Source organism: Patiria miniata, unplaced genomic scaffold (genome assembly GCF_015706575.1).
Source record: "Patiria miniata isolate m_02_andy unplaced genomic scaffold, ASM1570657v1 HiC_scaffold_8, whole genome shotgun sequence".
Classification (NCBI taxonomy): domain Eukaryota; kingdom Metazoa; phylum Echinodermata; class Asteroidea; order Valvatida; family Asterinidae; genus Patiria; species Patiria miniata.
The window spans coordinates 12,197,818-12,223,701 of NW_024037075.1; the positions used below are offsets into that span (position 1 = coordinate 12,197,818).

At 43.7% G+C, this 25,884-nt stretch overlaps 1 protein-coding gene across 5 annotated transcripts in view; it reads left to right on the top strand.

Annotated features, from left to right (window-relative positions):
* The window catches only part of LOC119719076 (A-kinase anchor protein 9-like), a 106,341-nt gene that overhangs the window by 73,816 nt on the left and 6,641 nt on the right, over nt 1-25,884 (top strand). For 2 of the 5 annotated variants that reach the window (XM_038188380.1, XM_038188381.1), the window contains exons 17-40: nt 609-839; nt 6,257-6,469; nt 8,362-8,370; nt 10,250-10,503; nt 11,132-11,254; nt 11,371-11,664; nt 11,866-12,024; nt 12,218-12,391; nt 13,253-13,498; nt 13,635-13,796; nt 14,174-14,341; nt 14,524-14,883; nt 15,473-15,782; nt 16,578-16,753; nt 17,682-17,894; nt 18,464-18,634; nt 18,869-19,064; nt 19,639-19,861; nt 20,842-20,862; nt 22,011-22,161; nt 23,195-23,416; nt 23,538-23,822; nt 24,163-24,372; nt 24,888-25,067. In XM_038188380.1, coding sequence (XP_038044308.1) covers nt 609-839; nt 6,257-6,469; nt 8,362-8,370; nt 10,250-10,503; nt 11,132-11,254; nt 11,371-11,664; nt 11,866-12,024; nt 12,218-12,391; nt 13,253-13,498; nt 13,635-13,796; nt 14,174-14,341; nt 14,524-14,883; nt 15,473-15,782; nt 16,578-16,753; nt 17,682-17,894; nt 18,464-18,634; nt 18,869-19,064; nt 19,639-19,861; nt 20,842-20,862; nt 22,011-22,161; nt 23,195-23,416; nt 23,538-23,822; nt 24,163-24,372; nt 24,888-25,067 — 4,751 coding nt within the window. The remainder of the gene's footprint in view (nt 1-608; nt 840-6,256; nt 6,470-8,361; nt 8,371-10,249; nt 10,504-11,131; nt 11,255-11,370; nt 11,665-11,865; nt 12,025-12,217; nt 12,392-13,252; nt 13,499-13,634; nt 13,797-14,173; nt 14,342-14,523; nt 14,884-15,472; nt 15,783-16,577; nt 16,754-17,681; nt 17,895-18,463; nt 18,635-18,868; nt 19,065-19,638; nt 19,862-20,841; nt 20,863-22,010; nt 22,162-23,194; nt 23,417-23,537; nt 23,823-24,162; nt 24,373-24,887; nt 25,068-25,884) is intronic. The other 3 variants (XM_038188383.1, XM_038188382.1, XM_038188384.1) reach the window with 3 other exon arrangements.

Here is a 25,884-nt window from a genome sequence, read left to right on the forward strand (position 1 = left end):
ATCAAATATTGTTACACTGACATTTTTGAAGTCTTGTGTTCGAAAAGGTTGGAAAAACCAAGAAAAACAAAAATGTTCAAGTAGTCTGGTTCCCTGACTCCACAAAAGATAACATGGATCAATTTATAGATGATGGAAAATTGTAAGGCAATGGAACCAGTCTAGCTGGCCTGCACCCGTTCATGAACATGTAACCAATAGCAAACAAAATTTGGACTGAAAAAAATGGTCAATTTGGAGCAGTAGTTGAAATATAGTTAGGTTTTTCCAACGCTGGTCGGCCGACCACCGTTGGAAATGTATGCAAAAATACCATTTTCTTGAAAATGACTTCACACAGGGTGCCATAATTTTACAAGACGCTTGAGACTGTCATTTACCAACATCTTAGTAAGGTATTTCGTAAAAACTTGGTAGTTTTATTTTTCGATGTTTGCAAATGTTGTATATTCCCTTTAAAATGCACCACAGAGCATCTACATTTCAAAATTTTTCCGGGGCCCTTGGGCGGGCCCCGAACCCCACGCCGTAGGTTCAGCTATTTTCAGCTATTTTTTTTGGACTCCACTCACACCCCTGTAAAATATTACCTACAATTTTCCATCCAGGCGCCAACACTCGCCTTCAAGCCTCGGTCGACCGTCTTCTAGAGATGGTCTCCTCGACGGCGGATGAGATCCAACGAGCCAGGAGCTCCCAGGCCGAGCTCCTGAACGCCACCGAGTCTGGCATGGAAGAGATGAACCTGCTGAGGGCGGACCGAGACAACCTGACGGCACAGGTGCACGAGGTGTCGGAGAAATGCGAGAAGTTGGGGGTGGAGCTACACCGAACTGGAGGTGGGTTGAGACAATTTTTATCAGGGCCAATTTCAAGCTCTGCTTACTGCGAAAATCCCTGCTTACTGTTGCAGAAAATTCCATGCTTGCGATAAGCGTATTTCACGGGATAGAGAGGAACTTTAGATTATAGTGGGGGGGCCAATGTACTTCCGTTGGCATTTCATGTTAATTTATGGCAACCATTATAAATGTAATCTTATGAGTGCTGAGAACAAGAAAATTGATGTTGCCATTTTTTCCATTGACCTTTAGTGACCTTGACCTGAGGTCAAAGTTCATGGGTCATTTTCACCTAAAATTTGCCTTTCGGAAGGGTTTGCGAAGATTTTCGAGGCAAGTGAGCACATATTGTATTTGGTTGAGAGTTTATCCATTACAATAAATGTTATTATTAATGTATTTATGGGTTTTCCTGAAGAAAACATGGGAAAATGTCACTTTTGCCCGAAAAGGGCCGGGTTGTTTTGACCATCTCACGCAGATTTCGCCCCCCCCCATGACCTCGGCCATCGAGTGACGAAAAATTATGAAACTCGGTACATGCATAGAACAACTTAACATGAACAAACCCAAGAAATTTCATGACTATGGGTCAAAGGGTTTTGGAATTACGGCTAATTAATTATTCATAAGCACGTATGGTAATTCAAATGTGTACACTACGTATATGGGGAAATTCAGTTTTGACGGAGGGTAGCGCCGAAAATATTTCGCTGCGCGGCAACCTGTGGTTCGAATTTTATGTTTTTGGTATCAAAAGATGTGCAAGACTCGAGGCTAAAAAGTCAGGACAGCTCAGGCCGCGAAATAAATAACTTTTCAAGAGTATCGCGGAAAAAGTTGAAAGGGGGGAAATCTGCCCCCCTTTTAGGGCCAAAATATGACCAACCCTTTAGTGCCTGGCATTTAAATATGAAATGTTGTAAAGTGTCCTCTGCAGTACCGCACTCACACAGGGTGTTTGTCGGTTGAGGAAAATCCCCACTTCTTCATGGTGCGTTTGGTGCGAGCCACTTCAGAGCGGAGGTGATTTAAGCACCTCCAGGTCTTCCATCCTAATGCCACCGCCACAATCCACAAAACAGCCAAAGCCACGCATAATTATCGGGATTTAATAGCCACAGCAGCATCATTGGTAGCTGGAGTTACCCAGCCCTGAGTTTTATCATTGGGTTGTCTATTAGGGCTGGAGCGCATTTTTCTCAAAACTTGTAGTATTTGCAAAAAAAATTTGGAAAATGTTCAATTTTGTCCCCGTTACACACTAATTGCAACTGCAACTCACCCCAAACTTGCCTGAAATAACCATTACACAGGTCCTTGAAGTAAAAAACGATCCACGATGAAGATTCAGCCTACAATTGCAGTGAAAACAGGAGGAATACAGGAGGAATAACCGCTAACTTGACAACCTTGCTGGATTGGCCAGGACCGCTATTGGTTTGTGCACAAAAAAAATTGTGTACAATGAATGGCGGTCGATTAACAGTTTACCACTCGCATCACAGCTTTGGTACTGGAACCGCAACCAATAGTGCATGAAACAGTCATCGGGTGTTACGCTTCCGCGTGACGTCACGCGCCAACAGCCAGCGCAGCCGGCAAAACCGAGTAGTTGACAGCGATCGCTCTCTGTGCCTGTTAATCGACCGCCATTCATTGTACACAATTTTTTTGTGCACAAACCAATAGCGGTCCTGGCCAATCCAGCAAGGTTGTCAAGTTAGCGGTTATTCCTCCTGTTTTCACTGCAATTGTAGGCTGAATCTTCATCGTGGATCGTTTTTTACTTCAAGGACCTGTGTAATGGTTATTCCAGGCAAGTTTGGGGTGAGTTGCAGTTGCAATTAGTGTGTAACGGGGACAAAATTGAACATTTTCCAAATTTTTTTGCAAATACTACAAGTTTTGAGAAAAATGCGCTCCAGCCCTAATAGACAACCCAATGATAAAACTCAGGGCTGGGTAACTCCAGCTACATCATTGGCTATCATTCCAGCACAGACGTCGACGCTTTTGAATCGCTGGCGGAAGCAAGTCAACTGAGCCTTATTCACAATCAGGCATGCAACTTTTCCTCAGATCAGCTGATTTCCTCTTTTTTTATTCTCATTTCTGCCATTCAAAATTGAAAATCACTGTACAAAGTCTTCTGAATTTAGGAATTTCCTCTTTTTTGGTGAGTTTACAGTTGCATGCCTGCACAATGCGAAACTGTCGAAGTTTTTCCACAGTGGAGGCTGGAGATAAAGTTTCAACCCTGCTCTAGCCCTTGTGAGCCACAACATCGCCTAACTTAGCAACAAGATGGTCCTTGACCCCATTCCAAAAACCTGACATCGCCATATTGGAATCAAAGTGACTGCTGCTGTCTCTTCGCAACAATTCCATTCCACCGCTGTTTCAACTTCTAACTGTGAAGGCTTCACCAAAGAGCTCAAACACCATCTAGCTGACATTGATCCAACCCCTGAATACTATGACACCGGTTTGTTGATGTGGTGGTGCAAGAACATCCCTAGGGGCTGCCGCACTGATTACATCCCAGGCTTAGCATCCCGTAGTGCTGCACTTTACAGGATATAGAAATGCATGTATGAAAATGACTCTCTTGCTGTCGATACCATCTCATCTGGGGAGGAATTAATAACAGCCATATCAGAACAGCTTCAAAGCTTGTGGCAAACCCTTGTGGTAACCACCAATATGGCCAAGAAGCCAATATGGCCTCCAAGCCTGGAGCATAATATAAAAAAAAAGCTCAGCCAAGTGAACAGCATTGTAACATCACTGCCAACCAAATAGCCCACAACAACTGCTATTTAAATGGTAAAGTGCCACGTTCTCCTGATAAGCGACCGAAAGCCAAGCTCCGCCAGAAAGACCCCGCCATCGACCTAATTGGCTTCATCAAATCCTTCTCTGCTAATGAACTTGCGACTGGCATAAATGAAGAACAGGAAATCAACCAAACTGGATAACATTTTCACCAAAGAACTTAAACATCTTGGACCAAACGCCTCAAATTGGTTACTCCAGCTCATCAACACCTGCCTCGCCACACAAACAATACCTAAAGTGTGGCAAAAGTCGAAGGTCATCGCCCTCCTAAAACCCGGGAAAGACCCAATACATGTCAAAACTTATCGTCCTTAAGTCACACATTCAAGTTGCTGGAATATTTCCTCCTCAACCTTCTTGCCTCTTCATTGAGAAACAACTGATACAGGAACAAACAGGCAGGCAGGCTTCCGTCCCGGCAAATCTGCAACAGGAGAGCTTCTAAATCTCACTCAGTACATTAAGGACTGCTTCCATAAGAAAAAAATAGATCACCGGTGCTGTCTTTGTTGATCTTACAGCTGCTTTTGACAGTGTTAACCGTTGCTGACTCCTTCAGAAGATCCTGGACATGACGGCAGACCTGACCCTTTGGTGTTCTACTGAAGAACCATCGTTTCTTTGTAGTATTCAAGGGCAGAGTAGAGTACGTCTTCAAAGGAACGGTCCCCCAAGGGAAGACGTTGACCGATGCTCTTGACCAGTCACAGCAGTGCTACACTGTGAGTCACCTGAAAGCGATCAATCCTGCTATTAAGACCCAAGTGAGTGCCTCCTGGGTTGACCAGGCTGGTGGCGTCTCCCCCACTACATGAGATGCATCATCAAGCATGCAGAAGCCTTACCTACAGGATCCAATGCAGGATGGAAGACCTGGAGGTGCTTAAATCACCTCCGCTCTGGAGTGGCTCGCACCAAAAGAAGTGGGGATTTTCCTCAACCGACAAACACCCTGTGTGAGTGCGGTACTGCAGAGGACACTTTACAACATTTCATATTTAGATGCTAGGCACTAAAGGGTTGGTCATATTTTGGCCCTAAAAGGGAGGGGGGGGGGGTGGATTTTCCCTCTTTCAACTTTTTCCGCGATACTCTTGAAAAAATTATTTATTTCATGGCCTGAGCTGTCCTGACGTTTTAGCCTCGAGTCTTGCACATCTTTTGATACCAAAAACATAAAATTTGAACCACAGGTTGCCGCGCAGCGAAATATTTTCGGCGCTACCCTCCGTCAAAACTGAATTTCCCCATATACGTAGTGTACACATTTGAATTACCATACGTGCTTATGAATAATTAATTAGCCGTAATTCCAAAACTCTTTGACCCATAGTCATGAAATTTCTTGGGTTTGTTCATGTTATGTTGTTCTATGCATGTACCGAGTTTCATAATTTTTCGTCACTCGATGGTCGAGGTCATGGGGGGGGGGCGGAATCTGCGTGAGATGGTCAAAACAACCCAGCTTTTTTCAGGCAAAAGTGACATTTTCCCATGTTTTCTTCAAAAAAACCCATAAATACATAAATAATAAAATTTATTATAACGGAGAAACTCTCAACCAAATACAATATGTGCTCACTTGCCTCGAAAATCTTCGCAAACCCTTCCGAAAGGCAAATTTTAGGTGAAAATGACCCATGAACTTTGACCTCAGGTCAAGGTCACTAAAGGTCAATGGAAAAAATGGCAACATCAATTTTCTTGTTCTCAGGACTCATAAGATTACATTTATAATGGTTGCCATAAATTAACATGAAATTTCGACGGGAACCCCAAATCTACACATTGGCCCCCCTACTATTATGCGCATGCGTACATCCCTTAACTGAGGATTCTGTGCTTACAAGATTAGCGCAGAATTACCACAGAATGATTGTAAGCGCAAAATGCTGTGGTTGACAGAGCCATGAAACTGGGCCAAGAGCTTGTAGAGAATAAACATTGTTGCTGAGCTTAAATGCAAAAACCAACTTGGAACGTGTCACAAACTATGTCGAGCGTGTAGTTACGGGCCAGGTTCCTTAAAAGAGAACAAAATCCACTTTTCATTTATTTGACTGAACAAACTAGTTGGCGACATTAAGAACATGCAGGTATGTCATAGAGGGTAGGGGAAATTTGGGGTAAAATGACGATGACAATGACAAAACGCAACATGAACATAAAGGCGGTAATCACTGGGATGTACCGTGAATGCGCAATACTGCGATGAATCGTACGGCACCAACTGTAAACTGCGTACGAAAATTGTAATTTCTACCACAAGAAACTGGTCAAAATTACAAAAACAGTGTCATTAGAATTGAGACAAGTCTGCTTTAGGTTGGAAAGGTCATTTTTGAATGATAAAAACCACCCTTAGCTCCAATTTGATCGAAACTAAACTGGGGCCCTACACTTCGCAGTCGCCCAAACTATGGGCTAAGCAAAGCAAATGTGTACATTGCCTTGTTGTTTTTTTATAAAGGAAAGATGCCGATTGCAAGCAAACAGGCAGGGTTCATTTTTCGCAGAACCAATCACTTCACTCAGCTAAAAATGAAACAAAATGCGTCGTATTTCACAATCAGGTTTGATGGACGGGCTGGCAGTTGAGAAGCAAGAACTGGAGGAAACAAACACCAAACTGGAAGCGGACAAACACAACATGGCCGCCGAGCTGGAGTCCCTCCGAGAGAGGCTGGGCAGCATTGAGCACGCTCAGAACTCCCTGCAGCAGGAGAGGGAACGCGTGGAGGAACAGAAGGCTGCGTTTGAGCAACGCCTCGGCGAAGAGGATCTCGGTAAGAGACGAACACTTTTGAATTTTTTTTTGATTTTTGAGAGAGATGAAAGTGACAATGAATTTCATAGATGTCATTGATTTTTTCAAAGGCCACATTTATGACTGTTTGAAGAAAAGGGTTATATTGAGATAAGTGTTGCTGAAACTGCGGTGGTGGGTTTTTGTTTCATTGCATGATTTTTGTCAAGTACAGTTTTGTGACCCTTCTTATATGTACCTTCACTACACAGTTACCCTTACCACCAAACCTACTGTCGAACCTACCCTACCCCCCCCCCCCCCCACTCCCCCAAAAAGGAGTATAAACAAATTTGTGAAGTAAATACCAAAACAAGTATTTACTCTTACCCCTGCCAGATGCAACACAGTGCATGAGGTGGGAAAGAACTGGTGCACTTTGATGCATTCAGCTACCAACACCAGTGCATGAAGGCCAGCTCTGAAACAATGAGAGCTAAGTCCCATAACTCTTTCAGTGCCCACGAAATTTGAAAAGTTTAACCCTAAAGTGCCCAACTTTGAGCGTTTTTGTTAATTGTTCGAAATTCTGTAAAAAAAAAAGTAAATAAGTTTTACTCACTAAATTTGTTGTTGTTGCTCTCTGGTATATCCTTGATATATTGGAAAGTCAAAAGTAGTCACAAACATAGTGATACACCCTGAAACACTGGCCTGAATACAGGGGAATCCTGCACTTTTTGCAGAAAATATGAGATTTAGTGCTGCGCCCTCTCGCAAGAACTTGAATGAAAAAATAAATACAGGTCGTACATGCATGAAAATGGTATCATTAGAAAGAGCGAGAGCGCCCCCTTTTGATAACATATTTACTCTACCTCGTACATGTACGAGGTTTGGCAATTTTAAATACGAACATTTACGAACATTACCTCGTACATGTACGAGGTTGGCGCTTTTGTACTAACAAATATACCTCGTACATGTACGAGTTTGGCACTGAAAGAGTTAAATACTGCCACAGTATCCTGCTGAGTGCAGTGACCACGGACTCTGAGGCAGTGTGGCCTTGAGACTTTTCCCCTGATGGATCTTGCTACATTTGGCAGGCTTGTCACTTAGTCAAGTGTTACTACATTTGGCAGGGTTCTAGCAAACATAACTTGGAGTATTAGGGTTAATTAAATTATAGTAAATAAGCACCATATTGAATATTTATAGCCCCTAGAGAATTGTAGTTAAGACATCCATATTTTTTATGGGAAAAAAATGATCTGCCCAATGTCTATATCTAAAAAAACTATTTCTGTATCGAAAAAAAATAACGTGCTTTTATTTCTAATCTTGGACCACTCATACCTTGTTACCTTTCTTAGGCCAAAAAAAAAAAAAGTCTCCGGTTTCTGGTATGGAGCTTGCCCAGAAAGTTTTACCTGATTTTTTTGCTTCAAATGTCGGCTGATGACTGCAAATGGTGCCCGTCTAAACTTAGTGCAAATATATGGGAGTCCAGAGAGGCCACATAAAGCTTATTCTCGACCACAACCCCATCTAAAAACACGTTATAATTGTGCAGCAGCAGGATTCCAGTCAAACCAGTGAGTTTGGCGGTTTTGAGACATCATCTTTCATTGGAAAAAAAACTTTTTCATTTTGCCGACGCGCATGGCTACGGCGACGCGCGCGCATACCAGAAACCGGAGACTTTTTTTTTTTGGCCTTATGTTATAATTGTTGTTTTCTGTTAATAATCAAACCCCTCCCTCCCCCTTTTCTGAATCCCTCTTTCATCCTGTGCTTGTTTATTTTGTTTTTGCATGTGTCCCCCCCACTCCTCCATCCCCCACCCCTGGTGTCTTGACTGTCTCCCTGTTTGTCACTCCATCTATGACTGCATGTGTCTCACCCTTTTGCCTCTTTTCGGTGTGTCAGACTCGAGAGGTGAGTACGAAATTGTCATCGTTGCGGTTTGGGGATTTTTCCCCCCCCCGTTTTCTGCAAGTCATTTTTCTGAAAGGTTATGAAGTGACATGCTTATTTTACTCACCACCTTCGAACCAAGTTGAAATTAGAACTTCAGGTTTTGGAAATTTGTATGGTTCCAAGCTTTGGTTTTAGTGCTTAAAACTGATACAGTTTTTCTTGATACGCATCACAAAATGCCAGTCAATATTTACCTTTTGCTTTGCAGAATTTTACAGATTACTTTACAAAAATGTGTTTTTGCTTACAAAATCAAAAATCATACCTGTTTGCTATACAGATTTTTTTTCATAAAATTGTTTACTGTATTGTCGAGTGTGGACAATTAGGAGGGTGAAATTAAAGATGAAGTTTTTCTGTCCTTAAATTTCAAAATTCAGAAGTTTTTTTTGGGTTACTTCAGCCTGGTTTTGCTAACGGGCATTATTTTCAAATACAATGTACTTTTTGTACTGATGTAACGGTATGTGCAATATGAATAATATTATTGGGATATGTTTGTCCGATCTTGAAGGTGTTCTTAAGTTCTGTGAGTAGACACATGTGCAGTACCTTTGTATTGAACTAAGGTCAACCGACCTTGCCATTCCAATTTTCAGGAGGTTTCGGTCTGTTCCCAAGTAGACCCCAAGACATTTACGATGGGTAGCAGGTTGGTTAGTCACGCTGCCTGTGAGCACGGGCAACGTCTGTTACCCCTTATAAGCTTCTCCATGATTCATCCCCAAAACAAGAAGTTTGTCTGGGTTCAAAATGTCGCATTCTAAGAACATCTATTGTGAATGCCGCAAAGTTCACAACAAATGAAACTCACTTCTTCACTCTTCAGCAGTATTAGCCAAAATACTAGCAACTAGGGTACTAGCCAAAATATAATGTGACTATGTACTTCTACAGCTGATCTCAGTATACTTTTTACTCATCAATCGTTTTACTGCTGCAAGGATTTTTTTCTGCAACAAACACAGAGGCTTTGTGACTGCGTACTTGTAGACTTTCTCATTAAAAGATTGGAGAAAAATTCCTTCAAGTTTATAGAGAAGTTGAGACATGAGGTGTTGGTTTCTAGACAAAAGCATCTAAATATAGCCAGCGACAGCACCAAGTCTGTCTGTTCTCAGCGAAGTTTAGATTTTCAGAAATGAGTCATGATACGATGATGACAGATTATGCATGGCCCTAAGGGTTGCTTGTAATGTCCTGCCTAAAAAAAATAGTAAACTCACACACCCAGATTTGCAACTTTTCCAATTCTCAGCTAATTTCCTCTCTTTTAATTTTTGTTTGTTTGTCAATTTCATGGAAAAGTTCAAAAGTAGAACATCGTGTTTTGATTGATTGATTATTTTTTATGGTATTTCCTGATTGTCCAGTAGTATTTCAACACAACCTTTGACCTACAAATTGTTTCGTTCTCAATAGAAACTCCCAAGCTTAAAATCAAAAGTGAAAGGGTTGAATGGTTGAGCGTCACATCGATTTCCTGGACACACCACGAAGAACTAGTGTGTGTAGTGTGTCATACATGCATTGTATCAGATACATGTAGGCTGGCTGGTGCGAGGCCTGGCCAATTCACCTCACAGTTGTTTAAACTCTTTGTTTCTGCTTTGAAAATCGGCAGTAACTTTTACAAAATAGAAATTATTTTTTGCGAAGGACAAGCTCGAAATGTTCTTTCTCATATTGCATTTGAAACGCAATGTATCTTGCAAAGAATGTGCAACTGGCAATTAATTTCTACAAGGGACAACTTTTACCTGTTTTACATCACCCTGATTCAAACTGTTCCATCGTCTTGACAACCACATCCCAATGTTCCTCATCCTGGCCCCAGGCATCCTTCAAGAGAACCTCCGTCTCCGCGAGGAGGCCGAGGCCGCTCTCCTGGAGCGCCAAGACGCCGAGCGGCAGGCGACCAAGGACAAAGCGGACCTGAAAGACCAGCTGCATCACCTGGAGGCGGCGCTAGAGGAGCAGATCGCCCGGGGGGACTCGCTGGCCGAGAAGAGGAAGGCGGAGACGGAGGAGATGAGGAGGGAGCTGGAGGTCCTTGAGAAACAACTCAAGAAGAACAAACAATTCCTAGAGGTATTTGTTACATCTTCTTTGTCAGTCTCCGGAGGACGGTCTTGGTCAGACTCTGTCCGAAACGTTGAGTTTCTCCCCAATTAACGTCACAAGCTCATAAAAGAGATTGTCACATGGTGCTTCCATAAATCTTTATCTTATCTTCTTTGTAGTGATATATTTTGAAACAAACCTGTAATCTTCGAAGTAGTATTAAAACAGACAATATTCTTTGCAGATTTTTTTTATAGTAAAGGCAGTGTTGCTTTTCTCAAATTTAATTTAAAAATATACAGTGCACAGTCTTTTAAAAGATAAATGGATTGATATCTGCAGTTTAGTTGTCAAATACCTGCAGATTATCTCATTCATGACCACAGAACGGTTGCAGAATAACTACAGAATAGCCCCATGACACTTGCAAAATAGTTGTTAAATATATGACCGTTTGCTTCAAAGTACATGTACATGTATATGTGGAATACTTGCAGATAGCCCTAGAATATCTGCAAAATACCTTTCAATTATTTACCAAATACTTACAGAATATCCAAAGTGTATCCAGGGGAATCATTCTTCCACTGCAAATCAGAAATGCGATATTGATTGTTCAAAAAGAGGTCAGTATTTTTTAATCATTTGTCCACAGCAACAAACCATAGAGCGAGAGCAGGAGAGGGAAGAGTTCCAGAGGGAGATACACCGATTGGAGGAAGAGCAGAGGTCACGGGACAGGTCACCGTCAAACGTGGATGAGATCTTTAGGAAAGAGGTATATTGGCATATTTTAAACCTCCTTCTATTTAGACTCTCAAATTCAATATAAACATCGGAAATATACAAGAGGAAATTAACAAAATTTTGTTCATCACTTCATTCATTTTGCAGGCCCAAGAGCTACGCGAAGAGCTGCGAGAAAAGGCGGAGCTGGTCAGCCAGGGCCAAGCGAGGGCGCAACAGCTGGAGCGGGACCTTCACTTCTCAGAGGACACGGCCCGGGAACTGACCAGCCAGCTGAAAGAGGCAGAGCGCCACCTAGACGAGGCCGTCCAATCGCAGCAGCAGGCGGATACCAAGGCGGAGGAACTGGAGCGCGACTTGGACGAACAGCGCCAGCTAGAGGCTGAGATTATGCACGAGAAGGAGGCGCTGCAGAAACAGCTGTACGATCAACTCATACAGGTATGATTTATTAGTTTAGGCTAGTTTTTTTATTTTAGGAATTTGAAAGTGAAATTGCATTTTATGACGTCAGTAGTTGAGGTTTCATTTTGACTATCGTCAGTCACTCTGCATTACTTTGATGAAATTTTACATCAAATGAGGAAACATTGTCTTTGCCGGGCAGAATTTTCTCAGATTTCTTTCTCTTTCTTGTTTTAGATCTCAGCCTTGCAGTCCAAACTGGACGCCCTGAAACACGGCGTGGATGGCGGTGACGGCACCGCCAGCTCTGACTCCGGTGAGGTTGTCAGCAACGAGGTCTCCTTGCTGAAACAACTTGAAGAGGACAAGGAGGCTCTCGAGAGGAAAGACAAAGAGGTAATGGGGTTGTGCATGCAAGAGGGCGCTATTTATGGTCCACGTGCAGGAGTCAAAGAGTTTTTTGGAAATTGGCTTCGTCTTCTCTTTCGCATCATTTTTGGCTTTGAAAATATATAACAAAGATTCTGAGCTAATAAATAAATTTGGCAGGCATTTCTTATTTCAAAAACACTATTTTTGTCCATTTTAGATTGAGAACCTCGTGGAGCAGTTGGAGCAGTTTAGGGAGGAGATCATCAACAAGGACGAGGAGATATCGCAGCTGAACATGCAGATTGACGTTGGGAACAGGGAGCAGGACTCGGGACGGGAGGACCTCGAGGGACAGCTGGCTCAGGCACTGGAGGAGGTGCATCAGTTGGAGGTAAGGAGTGGTGAGGTTTTCGTGAGGTCTGTGAGGTTTGGTGAAGTCTGTTAGGTTTAGGTGGGAAAGGGGCAATAGGGAGTAGGGAGTGGAATGCGTTGGATGAGAGGACCTTAAAGGATGGCTGGCTAAGGCTCTGGAGGAGGTGCATCAGTTGGAGGTAAGAAGTGGTGAGGTTTTCGTGAGGTCTGTGAGGTTTGGTGAAGTCTGTTAGGTCTAGGTGGGAAAGGGGCAATAGGGAGTGGAATGCGTTGGATGGGAGGACCTTAAAGGTTGGCTGGCTAAGGCTCTGGAGGAGGTGCATCAGTTGGAGGTAAGAAGTGGTGAGGTTTTCGTGAGGTCTGTGGAGGTTAGTGTGGTTGTAGATGGGAAATGGGGCAATGAATGGGGGGGGGGAGCGTGGAATGGGAGGACATAAAAAGGTTTATAGCTGGCTAAGGCTTTGGAGGAGGTGCATCAGTTGGAGGTGATTTGTGAGGTTTGGTGAGGTCTGTGAGGTTTGCTGAGGTTTAATTGGTTTGGAAATCAGGAAATATAGAGAGGGCAATGCGTGGGTTGTGAGGTTTGCTGAGGTATGTTAAAAGGAAGAGGGAAATATTTGGAATTGGAGGACCTCAACGTTAAGCAACCCAAGGCTTTCCAGAAGTTGTGAGGTTGGCTGAGGTTGTTGATGTTTGTTTTAGGATGGAAGGCAATTGATAGAGGACTCTAGTAAGGAACAGCTGGTCAAGGGATAGCTGGTCAAGGCACTGGAGGAGTTACATCACTTGAAATCAACAACTTTTAATAGAATTTTGCATGAGTTAAAGAAGGCAGCATGTAGTTTAACTCAAGGGCTTCTCGTTTTTAAAAATTTCTCAGGACAAAGTGACTTCGTCCAGTCAAGACGTGGCCGCCTCCATGCCCCGCTTTGCCCAGGAGCTCCTCGACGAGAAGAACCAAGAGATAGACCACCTCAACGAGCAACTGACCCAGGTCATGCAGGACCTGCAGGAGGCCCAGATGCAGGCTGAGCACCCTCCGGAGGTGGTAGTAAGCCAGTCCCAGCGCCCTCCTGAGGCAACAGGGAGCCAGGTGAATGCTGTAAAAGAGTTGGAAAAAGAACTGGTAAGTTTGCAGAACAATAATTGAGATCAAAATTTAAATAAAAGGTGTCATGCATGACTACCGATTAAAGGGCAATATGTATCGTGTAGAATTGAACTGGTCGCCAGCTAAAGTCACTTGTTTTGTTTCCCCACAGGAGAAATTACAAGGAGAGTTGGACACCAAACTCAAAACCAAAGAAGAGGAGATAGCGAACCTGAAGCAGTCCTTAGACCAGGAGAGGACCAGGGACGTGCTGTCTCATCCCACGGTGGAACAGAAACTCAAGACACTCCAGAGACACAACATTGCTCAGGAGGTGGGTTTTGCCAGGTTTTTTTTCTCGTAAAACCGCTCAAAATGATCACTTTTTCGAGTACCCAAACGAGTACACATGCACCATAACCCAGGCTGGACTCGAACCCACAACCGGCAGAATTACCCGCAGACCAAGAATTCAACGCCCCAGACCACGAGGCAACGACACTCATGAGGTTTTGGCAAGAAATATATGAGGTTTTGCAAGAAATATCCTACAGATACTGTTGAAATGACTCTTGCGAATCAGTATTTGGGGCGAAGTGGTTAAGAACCTCTTAACCTAAAGTTTCAGACTTTGTAACAGGCCGATTATGGCCAAGCAAACTTCAACTCGTAACTCCGTTTTTTTCCTCAAATTGTTACTCCCTTTTTTAGACTCGACACGAACAGGAGGTGTCGGCTCTGAAGCAGATGTTGGTGGTGCGTGAGAGAGAGGTGGCTCACTTGGAAGGTCTGCTGGTCAGACTCCAGGAGCAGTCTCCCGGTGGGAGTAACAGCAAGACATATAAAAGCCACATCAAGGCACTCAAGCAGGAAGTGCAGGTAAGGATGCGTCTTGGCAAGCAGTTGGACTCGGTATTGGTGCTGGTATTTCAGTGGACCATACCCCCACTGGAAACTTGTGTTACTGCGAGTCGTACTCAAGTTATTCTGATGCAGCCTTTGAAAGTATTTGGGGTTTTTTATAATGTAAACTTAATTTCTTTCGTTGCTGTTGTGTCTAGGATAAAGAGGCAGAAATTACCCAACTCCGCCTCCAACTTGACAATTTGGAGGAGAAACTCTTCCAGCTGCAGCAGCAAGATTTGGACGAAGAGCCCCCGCACCAACAGCAGCAGCCTTCCCCGGCCGACGCCGATACCAGCTGGCAGCGCCTGCAGCACGACCACGAGCTACGCATCACCGAGCTGCAGGCCAAACACGCCGAGGCGCTGGAGTTGCTCAAGCAGCGTCACCAGGCCGAGATGGGCCGGTTGAGGGCGACGCAGTCCTCGGACGTGGAGCGACTCAAGGAACTGGAGATGGACTATGATCGGAAGATGGCCAGCTTGCAGGGACTGTCGCCTGGGAAGACTCTCGAACAGGTCAGGATACGATTTGCTTAATTAGAAGGAAAAACATGCTTAGCAAAATCTGGTTATGGGCAATTCCACGGTTACTCACGTTACATTTTTGATGTACTTTTGAGTATCCTTGGCTGTAATTACCTTACTGAAAAGGTTTAATAACTGTTATCCCCATGGTAGATAGAGTAGACCTAGACCTACCTAAGCACTAAAGATGACATCCAGAAAAATGTGTTACGTGTGATAAACAAGACGCACAAAATCGGTTACTCACGTTACGAAAATGTTACGTGAGTAACCAATTTTGTGCGTCTTGTTTATCATACATAACACATTTTTCTGGATGTCATCTTTGTAATAAGATGACATAATATAGTAATATTATAAGATGGAATAGTCAACTTTTCTGCTTATTAGTAGTAGCCAAAAAGAAAATAGGTTTGGTGAAGGTGGACAGGTACTAGCCAAATTGCCATGTGATGGTTCGGCTTTGGCTGGTTCTCAAATAACTTCATTGCCTTACAGTTATAAAGTTGCTTAATTCTAAGGTACGTTACTAGCTGACACGCCATGTGATGTTGGTTTTTACCTGTTGGTCTTGGAGCAGAAGTTGCGCGAGATCCGTGCGGAGCTGACGCGCCAACACCAGGAGCACGTGCGGGACATCCAGCGCACCATGGAACGCGAGACCCAGGTCCTGATGGACCAGCTCCGCGCCGAGTACACGCAGCACTCGCGGGCCAGAGAAGAGCGCCACCGGCACGAGATGGAGGAAGCCGTGCTGCGCGTCAATCGCGACCTGATGGCCGCGCACGCCGAGGAGGTTGCTAAGATCCAGGACGATCACGGGAGGCAACTGGAGAGGATCTTGGCGGCCACGCCCGTCAGCGCTAGCCCCATGAGCAGTATCCTAGCAGGTACAGTGTTTTTTTCTTTTCCCTAAACCCAGAGCTGAAATCGTGTCAATCGATTGTCAGAATAAAATCGTGTCAAGTAAAATCACAGTTCAGGTCACAAGTAACGGGATGAACAATATAAAAGGAATGCCTTTTGTCACAGTTCATTTGAATAGCTTGTGAGTTGACTTGGGACTGGAGGACTTGTGATGGACTTCTGGTGACTTGTGACGAACTCAATTTATACAACTCCGCACTAAGGCCAACAAAAAAAAGTCTCTGGTTTCTGGTATGGAGCTTGCCCAAAAAGTGGTGCGGCGACGCGGCCTTTTTTTTTTTTTTTACCCGTTTTTTTTTTCCTTCAAATGTCGGCGGATGACTGCAAAATGGTGCCCGACTAAACTTAGTGCAAATGGGAGTCCAGAGAGGCCACATAAAGCTTGTTCTCGATCATAACCCCATCTAAAAACACGTTAAAATTGTGCAGCAGCAGGATTCCAGTCAAACCAGTGAGTTTGGTAGTTTTGAGACATCATCTTTCATTGAAAAAAAAACTTTTTCATTTTGCCGGAGCGCATGGCTACGGCGACGCGCGCGCATACCAGAAACCGGAGACTTATTTTTTTTGGCCTAATCCATCAGTATCCTTGATAATAAATTTACTTTCTGTCATTCAAAATGTAGTGTTTTGTCCTGACGTGTCCATTTTTCGAACATGCACCAGTGTTGTTGTCGTTTCATGCCAAATAAAAAAAAAATGTTTAGAAATGTATTCTTTCTTAAAAGGTAAATTTTAAATTTTGGTTTTGTTTTCAGACACGGCCAACAGACTAACCAAAGAACTGCAAACCACAGAGAGACTGGACACCAGACTAGTCGGTCAGCTCAAGACTCGGCAGGCCGGGGTGGGCAAGGAACGGGGGCCAACAGATGGCGCTATTCAGAACGGAGAGGGACTCATGAACGGCGGGGACATCCCACAGAGGTTACAGGTAATTATGATAATAATAATGTGGTGCTTATATACCGCTTTATCCGCTCCGTTCACAAGTACCCCCCTCACCGGCAAAGGAAGTACAGTTGGGGGTGACCGACCGACGCCATCTTGCCTGACTGCAATTCAGTTGCTGCAAAGCGCGGCCACTGCGTGTGCATAGATCAAATCCCCTGGTGTACGCGCGTCACACACAAGGAACGGTGCGCGTCAACCAGCGAAATGTCCCGCCCATGGGACGTCGTTGCTAGGTAAAAGGGCGCCCTCTTTTGATAGCGCACAGAGCTCATACCATTAACCCTAACCACCCCAACCCTTCAAAATCCAACTTCATGTTTTGTTGGAATCTGTTGGAGTGAGTACTGCACTAGTAAACTGATTATGCTTTACATGGGTTCAGGCATACCACCATAATCAAGAGTCCAACAGTTTGGGTGTAGAGTTGACCCTATGATGTTGGATTTTGCAGGAGTGAGGAAGGTTCTTAGTTAATCACTCATTGGGGTTGGGGTTAAAGGTCTGAAAGTGCTTCCCAATTATTACCCCTGTTCATCAGGCCATGAGACCAGTTTTTGTGCAGCAGCTCCAGATCAGCGCTATTTGGCCTCTACCTTTGCAGGTACCCATTTATACTTCTGGGTGGAGAGAGGCACTTGTAGTAAAGTGTCTTGCCCAAGAATACAAGCACCTTGTTTCCTGTCGGGGTTCAAACTCGCGTACCATGGTACATGAGTCGATCACCGTAACCATTGGACCATGGCTCTCCACAAGGACAGCATTTTTTTTTAACCGATATTTTGACCCGTTGGGCAGTTATGTTCAAACCTCCATCGTCTCTCTCTTATATTCGCTCTTGAAGGGGTACTTCTGTGCGGATTTTATACACACTAATGAACGAATATGATTATTTCTTGCGTTCTTTCCAGGCTGTCCTGAACAGACTCCACAATGAAGGACTCCAGGTCCTCAGTCTGTCTGATCTGCGGTACCTCCGCCAGCAGACGTCCCCGCGCCCCAGCGTTCAAGACGGCACCGACGTCCACACACTGCAAGACGCTTGGGAGAACGAGAAACAAGCATTGCTGGATGCTATCCAGGCGCTGAAAGATCTGATCAGCCAGGCTACTAAAGCACAATGGGTAAGGAGTGATAAACCAGAATGCAAAATCTGCTAAGCAGAAGTTTAAAATAGTAAGCACTGGATGATATACAAGACAGGCTTTCACGGCAGAGTGGATAAGACATGATAAGCAAACTATGCAAAATTTACTTAGCAAAATTAAAATATTGGTAAGCACTTGCCTTGGAGGGTACAGTAGGTAAGCTGTGAGCCAGAATATGCAAATACTTACTTAGCACAAAAAAAACACCAAAAACCCAATTCGTTGATAACACTCTTCATTCCAACAATCAGGCAAGTAACTGATCGTTGGAAATCACCTACATTTCTTTACTTCTTCTAAATGCCATCAAGCCAAACGGAATAATTTCACGGGGTGTTTAGTACCAGTACGATATTTAATCTAATGCAGTCTGTTGATATTAATTCAGTAGGTTTCTTTTTGGATAAATGCAAATGATCCTAAACGCCTTTAAGCTGCTTAACAGCAGTTGTGAAGCTTATGCCGTTGAGACCAATTACAATTGAAGTATGTTGTAAACTTTCTAAACTTTGAGCTTAAATTTTGCCCTCAATCTTGACGAACAGAGAGAGAAGTCTTCGGACTCTGACTGGCGAGGCCGGCTCCTCGCGGCCATCCAGTCCGTCTTTGATCGGGAACGGGACGCACTCTTAGCCGAGCTTCGCACTCACGTCACCTCCAGCGGCGATCGGGACTTGTCCGAGGTGCAACAGCTGGAGAGAAGAATACGAGAACAGGTGGGCACTTCGCCAGATAAATTAGGGAGGTAGCCCCGAGTTTTTATCGCTGCACCCTTCAACACCCTCTCTAGCAACGCCCCTGGAAATTTGTCGAACAAGCAAAGATGTTATCATAAGTTCTGCAATAATTTACTTGAATGCCAACTTGGCATGTCATTGAAGCATGATGGATGCAAAGGGATCCTGTTTTCTGTTTTTTGGTTAATTTTATGGGTTTTGGTGTTTTTTCAGGAGGCACACCACAAGTCAGCTTTGGAGCAGATCTACAGTGCGGACCGCGCTTCCCTGCTGGCGGAGATCGAGGACGTGAGGGCGCACTCCAAGCAGCTCGCCGGTGAGCTGCAGGACCAGCGAGCCAAGCTGACGTCGCAGCTGAACAGCGTGGAGGAGCACGGCACCAGCCGAGAGAGACAACTCAAGAGACAATGTAAGATGACACAATTTGTACGCTTAAATTTATGAAGTTGTCCTAAAGTAGACAAATTTGGCAAGATTGCAGGAATCAACATTGCAATTCGGGGTTAGAATTTGAAGGTCTTAGAGTAGAAAAAATGTCTAGCTTCAGACTGAGGTCTAGTATCCTGGCTCCCTTAATCATGACTCTTGTGCAATGGGATGTGGGTTAGAACAGGGATCATGATGCTTGTGTTCTTGGGCAAGACACTTTACCCTTATTGCCTCCCTCCATTCACTAGTATAATTGGGTAACTGTGATTCTAGAGACCAGACTGTGCTGATCTCGAGCTGCTGCAGAAACTGGTAATACAGGCATGCAAATTTTCCTCGGATCCGCTGATTTCCTCACTTTTTTTATCTCATGAATACCATTACAAATTGAAAAACACTGTACAAAGTCTTGTGTGGTTTGGAATTTCCTCGATTTCTTTCTAAAATCCCAGCTGCTGCCTGGTAAAAATTGTGTGAAGTGCTTTGATACCTAAAAAGCATTTTATAAGTTCTACATTGATTTTTTTTTAAATGAAATTATTTGTTCTACTCAGTGGAAATGATGGAGCATAAGTATCGGCAGGAGAGGATACTCGTGGAAGATCTCCAGACGTCCCTGACCGTGGAGAAAGAGAAAGTGGCTCAGCTCTCGGACGCCCTGAACAAGGAGAAGAACTTGGTCATGCAACTGCAGAACGACATCTCAGAGTTGCAGATCAGACAGGATCGGCTGACGAGCAGTAAGGAACGCCTGGAGGCCAAGCTGGCCGAAGTCACGTAAGGATGAAATTTTTTGTTTGAGAATGGAGCATTCCCGCCTCTCAGTCAAACTGGGTGCATTGACCAATTAGATCATGACATTTGGTCAGGTGACCACAGTGGCCCAATCAAACTCAGCAAGATGGGCGGGGCTTATGTCCAAATCTGGAACAGTCCATTTTTTTTTGGGTAGTGTCCAATGTCTCAATGGAGGTATTTGCAGCGAGTTGCCGCATGTTTAACTGTTTGAGATTTGGGGAAACACAAGACACTTTTGTTAAATTTGTTTATCCAGATTTTCTTATCTGCACAAATGAAAAAAAAATTACCGAATCTTTCCTTGTTGATAAAACTTTTGCTGTCATGGAATTTTATCTCAAAGTTTAACTCACTTGGTTCCTTCCAAATTTCTTCAATCAGAATTTTCTGCGTCCTGTTTATGTTGGTTTTTAAAGGGATTTCAATACACCCTCAAAACCTTGCTTAGCCACGCCCCCTTATTATCATATCATTTGCATGATTGATTCTGCATGGGTTGTTGCCGTGTGTAGTTTTACGCTTCACATATTATTCAGAAGCTCCAAATCTAGAATATATTTTGACATGTACAACTAAAAGTTGGTATTTTTCATGCAATATTATTTTTGCATCACTAGTTTTCAAAATGTGTTCATCAAATGTCGTACAGTGTGATCGTATTTGTGGCCGTGCTTTTTAAAGAAGTTGTTTATTGGGCCAAAAGAAAGGGATCAACAAAATATGGAAACAATTTTTTTTTTTTTTTTTTGATATGAATATGATACTTTTAACATTGAAAAATGTAAAAAGTTAGACTTTTTGAATGAAATTATTTTTAATTCCCTATTAACTAATTCATTAACGTGTGACTGACAGATTTTCAAGCATTGTCACAAATGCTGCCGATTTTAATCCGACACCATTGTTTCTTCCCCTTCCCTGATTGGTTAACCTTTGACCTTTGACCTCAACATCAACAGCGGCATTGCTGAGGGAGTGTTGTAAGTGTGCGCTGCAAATCATTGCATTTTGTCATTGTCAATTGGATATGAGACGCATGAAGAAACTAATCAGATTCTAACCATTTTTAGCAAATTAAATTATTTTAGTCAGCATTCCCAAACTGGCATGTGATAACTAATACGAAAGTCTAACAAATGATATTGAAATCGCATTTTTTTTTATTAAGACCTATTTTTCTCTGTGTTTTTATTTTCATACGAAAGATTATGGGACAGCATTTTGTAATACTAATAGTATTATTGGGCGTAAAATGAAATTGAAAGTTCCGTTTGGAAATAGGGAAAAAGCCTATATTGTCATCTGTCATCTGCATGCTTAACAGGAGCTCATAAGCCATTTTGTGGAAACTCACATTTACTTTTTTACCTCAAAACAACAAAATGCAGTCAGTGAGCTTGGTCAGTAGAGATTAAGTTTTTAAGCTATCATATTGGGTTGCTGGAAAATGTTTACATAATTCAGAGTTGTTGTGATCATTGTATTGTAATGTCGTTTTTTGTTTGTGTACATGCATGTATTTGTAATTGACTCGTTCTTCTTTTCAGTAGATGTCATTGATTTTCATTTGCTTTTATATGTGAAATCAATCGTTTAATATGGTTGAGTATTTTAATCCCAAATCCAAATTGCTTTCTTTGTTTTTGCAGCTGGATTTTGGCTTTTTTTTTCCTGATTTGTTTCTGTTTTTAATATTTTTTTAAAAAATGGCAGTAGAATTCCTTCAGTGAAAGTAAAAGGTGCTGAAAATGAAATGCTCAGTTGTTTTACGCAGCAGCTGGCAGGCCAACAAATGCTATTTGAATTTCAAACATTTGCCTATGTAAAAAAAACACAATTGCTGATCTACATCTTGTTCATATATGGCATCTTACATTTGCATCGTTAGCACATCACAAACAGGTGAACATGGTTTCCCTAATCAACAGAAAGCATCTGCCATTTACAATTAGTCTAAAAAGTCTTCAAACTGCTTTGTTTAAAATCCATTGAAATTATGTGTCTGCTTCTGTAGCGTTTCATCTCTCACCAGAAACTTGCAAAAAATTTGAGCTGCGCTTGTTGACATCAATGCAACTAAACCGTTGCAGGTGGTTTACAATTTTTCTGGTTGCTGTTTTTTTTCCAGAGCCCAACTGGAGTCGGAGAAGTCCCACTCACGGAGTCTGCAGGAGGCCCTGGGAACGGAACAGCAGAGTGTGCAGAACCTGCAGCTGACGTTGGAGAGTGAGAGCAGCCGGACTGCCGAGGTCAGACAGAGGGAACAGGACTCGGTCAAGGTGGGTAACTGGGTGAAAAGTGGGTTAAGGGGGCTAAGGGGGAATGGGTACTGGGCATAATTACACCCATGTCAGACAGAGAGAACAGGACTCCGTCAAGGTGGGTAACTGGGTGAAAAGTGGGTTAAGGGGGCAGTGGGTACTGGGCGTAATTCCACCCAGGTCATACAGAACAGGACTCGGTCATGGTGGGTGACTGGGTGAAAAGTGGGTTAAGGGGGCAATGGGTACTAGGAATCAGCCACACCCAGGTCAGACAGAGGGAAAAAGACTTGGTCAATATGGGTGACTGGGTGAATAGTGGGTTGAGGGGGCAGTGGGTGCTAGGCGTAATTACACCCAGGTCATACATAGGGAACAGGACTCGGTCAAGGTGGGTGACTGGGTGAAAAGTGGGTTAAGGAGGCAATGGGTACTTGGTGTTAACTTCACCCAGGTCAGACAGAGGGAAAAGGACTTAGTCAAGGTGGGTGACTAGGTGAAAAATGGGTTAATGGAGGCATTGGGTACTGGGCGTACTTTCTCCCAGGTCAGGTAGAACAGGACTTGGTCAAGGTAGGTGACTGGGTGGACAGTGGGTTAAGGGAGCAATGGCTACTGGGCGTAATTACACCCAGGTCAGACAGAGACAACAGGACTCGGTCAAGATGGGTGACTGGGGGTATAGTGGGTTAAGGGGACAATGGGTACTGGGTGGAACTACAGCCAGGTCAAATGGTCTAATTGTTGTGTTGAGGGTAAAGGACTTGGTCAAGGTGGGTGACTGGGTGAAAAATGGGTTAATGGGGGCATTGGGTACTGGGCGTAATTACACCCAGGTCAGGTAGAACAGGACTTGGTCAAGGTAGGTGACTGGGTGAATAATGGATTAAGGGGGGAATTGGGTACTGGGCGTAATTACACATAGGTTAGACAGAACAGGACTGTGTCAAGGTGGGTGACTGGGGGTATAGTGGGTTAAGAGGGTTAATGGGTACTGGGTGGAACTACAGCCAGGTCTAATGGTCTAATTGTTGGTTTTTAATTTACCCAGGAGCTTAGGATAGCCCTTGAGAGTGAACGCAACAAGCTGGTGGAGCGACACAAGGACCTGGAGAAAGCCAAGATCAAAGTGGAAGGTCTAAAGAGAGACTTAGAGTCTGAGCGAGCTAAGACAGCTAATCTAGCAGACACTGACAGGTCTAAGATATCCGATCTCAAGACGGCGTTGGACGTTGAGAAGACCAGATGCCAGGAACTACACACTGCTTTACACGTGAGAGAAGAATTTGAGAAACTTGGACCAGGAATGAAACCTAAATACAAGATATTTGCCTTCTTCTTTCCAAAGATCTGTTGATTGTGACATGAATCTTTTTAATTGTTCATGTTTTTAGCGTGAGCAAGCCTTGAACACGCAGCTCCACGAGTCGCTAGACCAAGAGCGCAGCGCTTACGCAGAGAACTCCCACTACGAGAAGTCCACCATCGGCGAGCTTCAGTCGGCCCTGGACAATGAGAAATCCAGGAATCTGGACCTGCGGACCAGAGTCAACCAGCTTGAGAACGAGGTTGAAGGAATGCAGAATACTAATGACAGGGAGAGGAGGCGGAGCTTGGAGGCTTTGGAGGAGGAGAGGGCGGTGTGTCGACAGCTGAAGGCAACCATCGATAGCTTACAGGTATTGATGTGGTTATCAGTAGAGCCTGGCTATATCATTATTATTTCATTTATATGAGTCAGGGAACCAGATGGTCATTACGGTGCTAGTTGGAAACTTCTTAGAATTAGTTGGTGCCCATGACTGTACTATCAATTCTTATTTCACTGGTACCTGGCAAATTTTGCACTTTTTCTGGAAAGATAATTTTATACGTAGCGCATTTCTGAAAAAAATTAAATGTTTGAATTTAGAAACTTGATAAAGTGATTCTTGTGACGAAAAGGTGTGACAAAAAGTATTGTTGATGATAATTTTTCAAGGCATTTATGCAAATTTTCTTTTCAATTTTTGTTTCCAGGTTCAACTGGACGACCTGAATCGCAAGCTCGTCGGCGAGCAGGAACGTGTGACGCAGACCCAGCAGGAATGCGATCGCTTGAAGCACGCCCTCTTGAGTCAGAAAGAGGAAGGACGCGAGAGGGACATCGTCAGGGAGAAAGAACGGCAGATAGAACGGCAACGACAGAGGGAGAGGGAGAGGGAGAGAGAACTGGAGAGACAGAGACAGGTAAGGGGTGGGGGACGGGGTGGGGGAGGGGGTGGGGGTGGCCCGGGGAGACAGTGGGGAAGACAGGGGTGGGGAAAATGCAGACAGGGGAGTGGTCAGATTGAGTAATAGAGGTGATGAGGCATATTGGTTGGGAGAGATGGGGAAATGGAGTGATAAAAGATGTTGCAACATGGGGTAATAGAAACGGTGATACACAGGGTGGGGGAAAGGGTAGGGAGAATTGGTGTTACAAAAAGACAATTGTCAGATATGGTGGCAGAAATGGTGTGGGGTAGGAAAGGTTGCAGAACGAGAGACATTTTGTGTAGAAGGAATTTTAGCTGAATTGCAATAGTAGACAGTAGCTTGCTAATGCTAATTACCAAATGTTTGACAAAAAAATCTGTTTTGTCATGAAGCATTTTTGTAGCTTTTTAAATTTTGAATTTTTTTTTTTGAAATATGCAATATTTGAGTTGAGTACAGGTGTTTGTCTTTCATTAATTTCATTGATGTTTTTTTCCAATTTCCAGAGTGATTTCCAGTTGGAGAGGGAGCTGGACAGGCAGCAGATTGAGTCCTTGGAACGCGAGCTGGACGAGAGCAAGACGGCGCACGAAGCGACGTCCTCAGAGTTGAGGAAACTCCGCGAGGCTCAGCGACACTTCACTCCTCGGGTCACTGAGGAGGAACTACAGCAGGCATACGAGGAGGTCAGTTATCCTGAGAGAACTGTCATTTTGGATCTTTGTTTCGTCTCTTAGATCGATGTGCTTCAATACAAAGGATGCGTCTAAAATGGGAAGAGATGGGATAAGGCAAACGGTATTGAAGTTGGAAAGATAAAAAGAAGTGTTCAAAAAAAATTTCTGCGAAATATGAAATTGGGGAAAGGTGGAGTGCCGTGGCCTATTGGTCTGGAGCATTGAATTTGTGGTCTGCGGGTAATTCTGCAGGTTGTGGGTTCGAGTCCAGCCTGGGGTCATGGTGCGTGTGCCCTTGAGCAAAGCGATTTGTCACTCATTGCTTCTCTCCACCCGCATGTGCCCTTGGGCAAGGCACTTTGTCACTCATTGCTTCTCTCCACCCAGGAGTAAATGGGTACCTGTGAGGGCAGTGTTGGTGGCTGTGAGAGGTTGATTATGGCCGAGAGTGCTAAAATGGCTGCATGCCGGCAGTGTATGCACCCTAGGAATTTGAGAAGGTTTAAGGAGTGTTTGCCTGTTGAAATGGGTAAAATAATAATTGTAAAGCGCTTTGATACCCCGTTGCAGCATAAAAGTGCTATATAATGCCTGTTATATTATAATAATAAAGGTATGAGTCATTCCCAAACTTTCCCTGTGTTTTTTTTTATTCCTTTTCTCTGCGCTTGTCATATTATATTTCTCACTTAATGCTACTGTTCCAAGTTTTGCCTTGGAGAAAGTTTCTGCTAGGATTAAAACATCAGGCTCTGTAACAGTTGCTGTTTGTAAAAGGTCACTCCAGACAGCCATTTCTAGCAACATTTCAATCTTTAAAACTGTC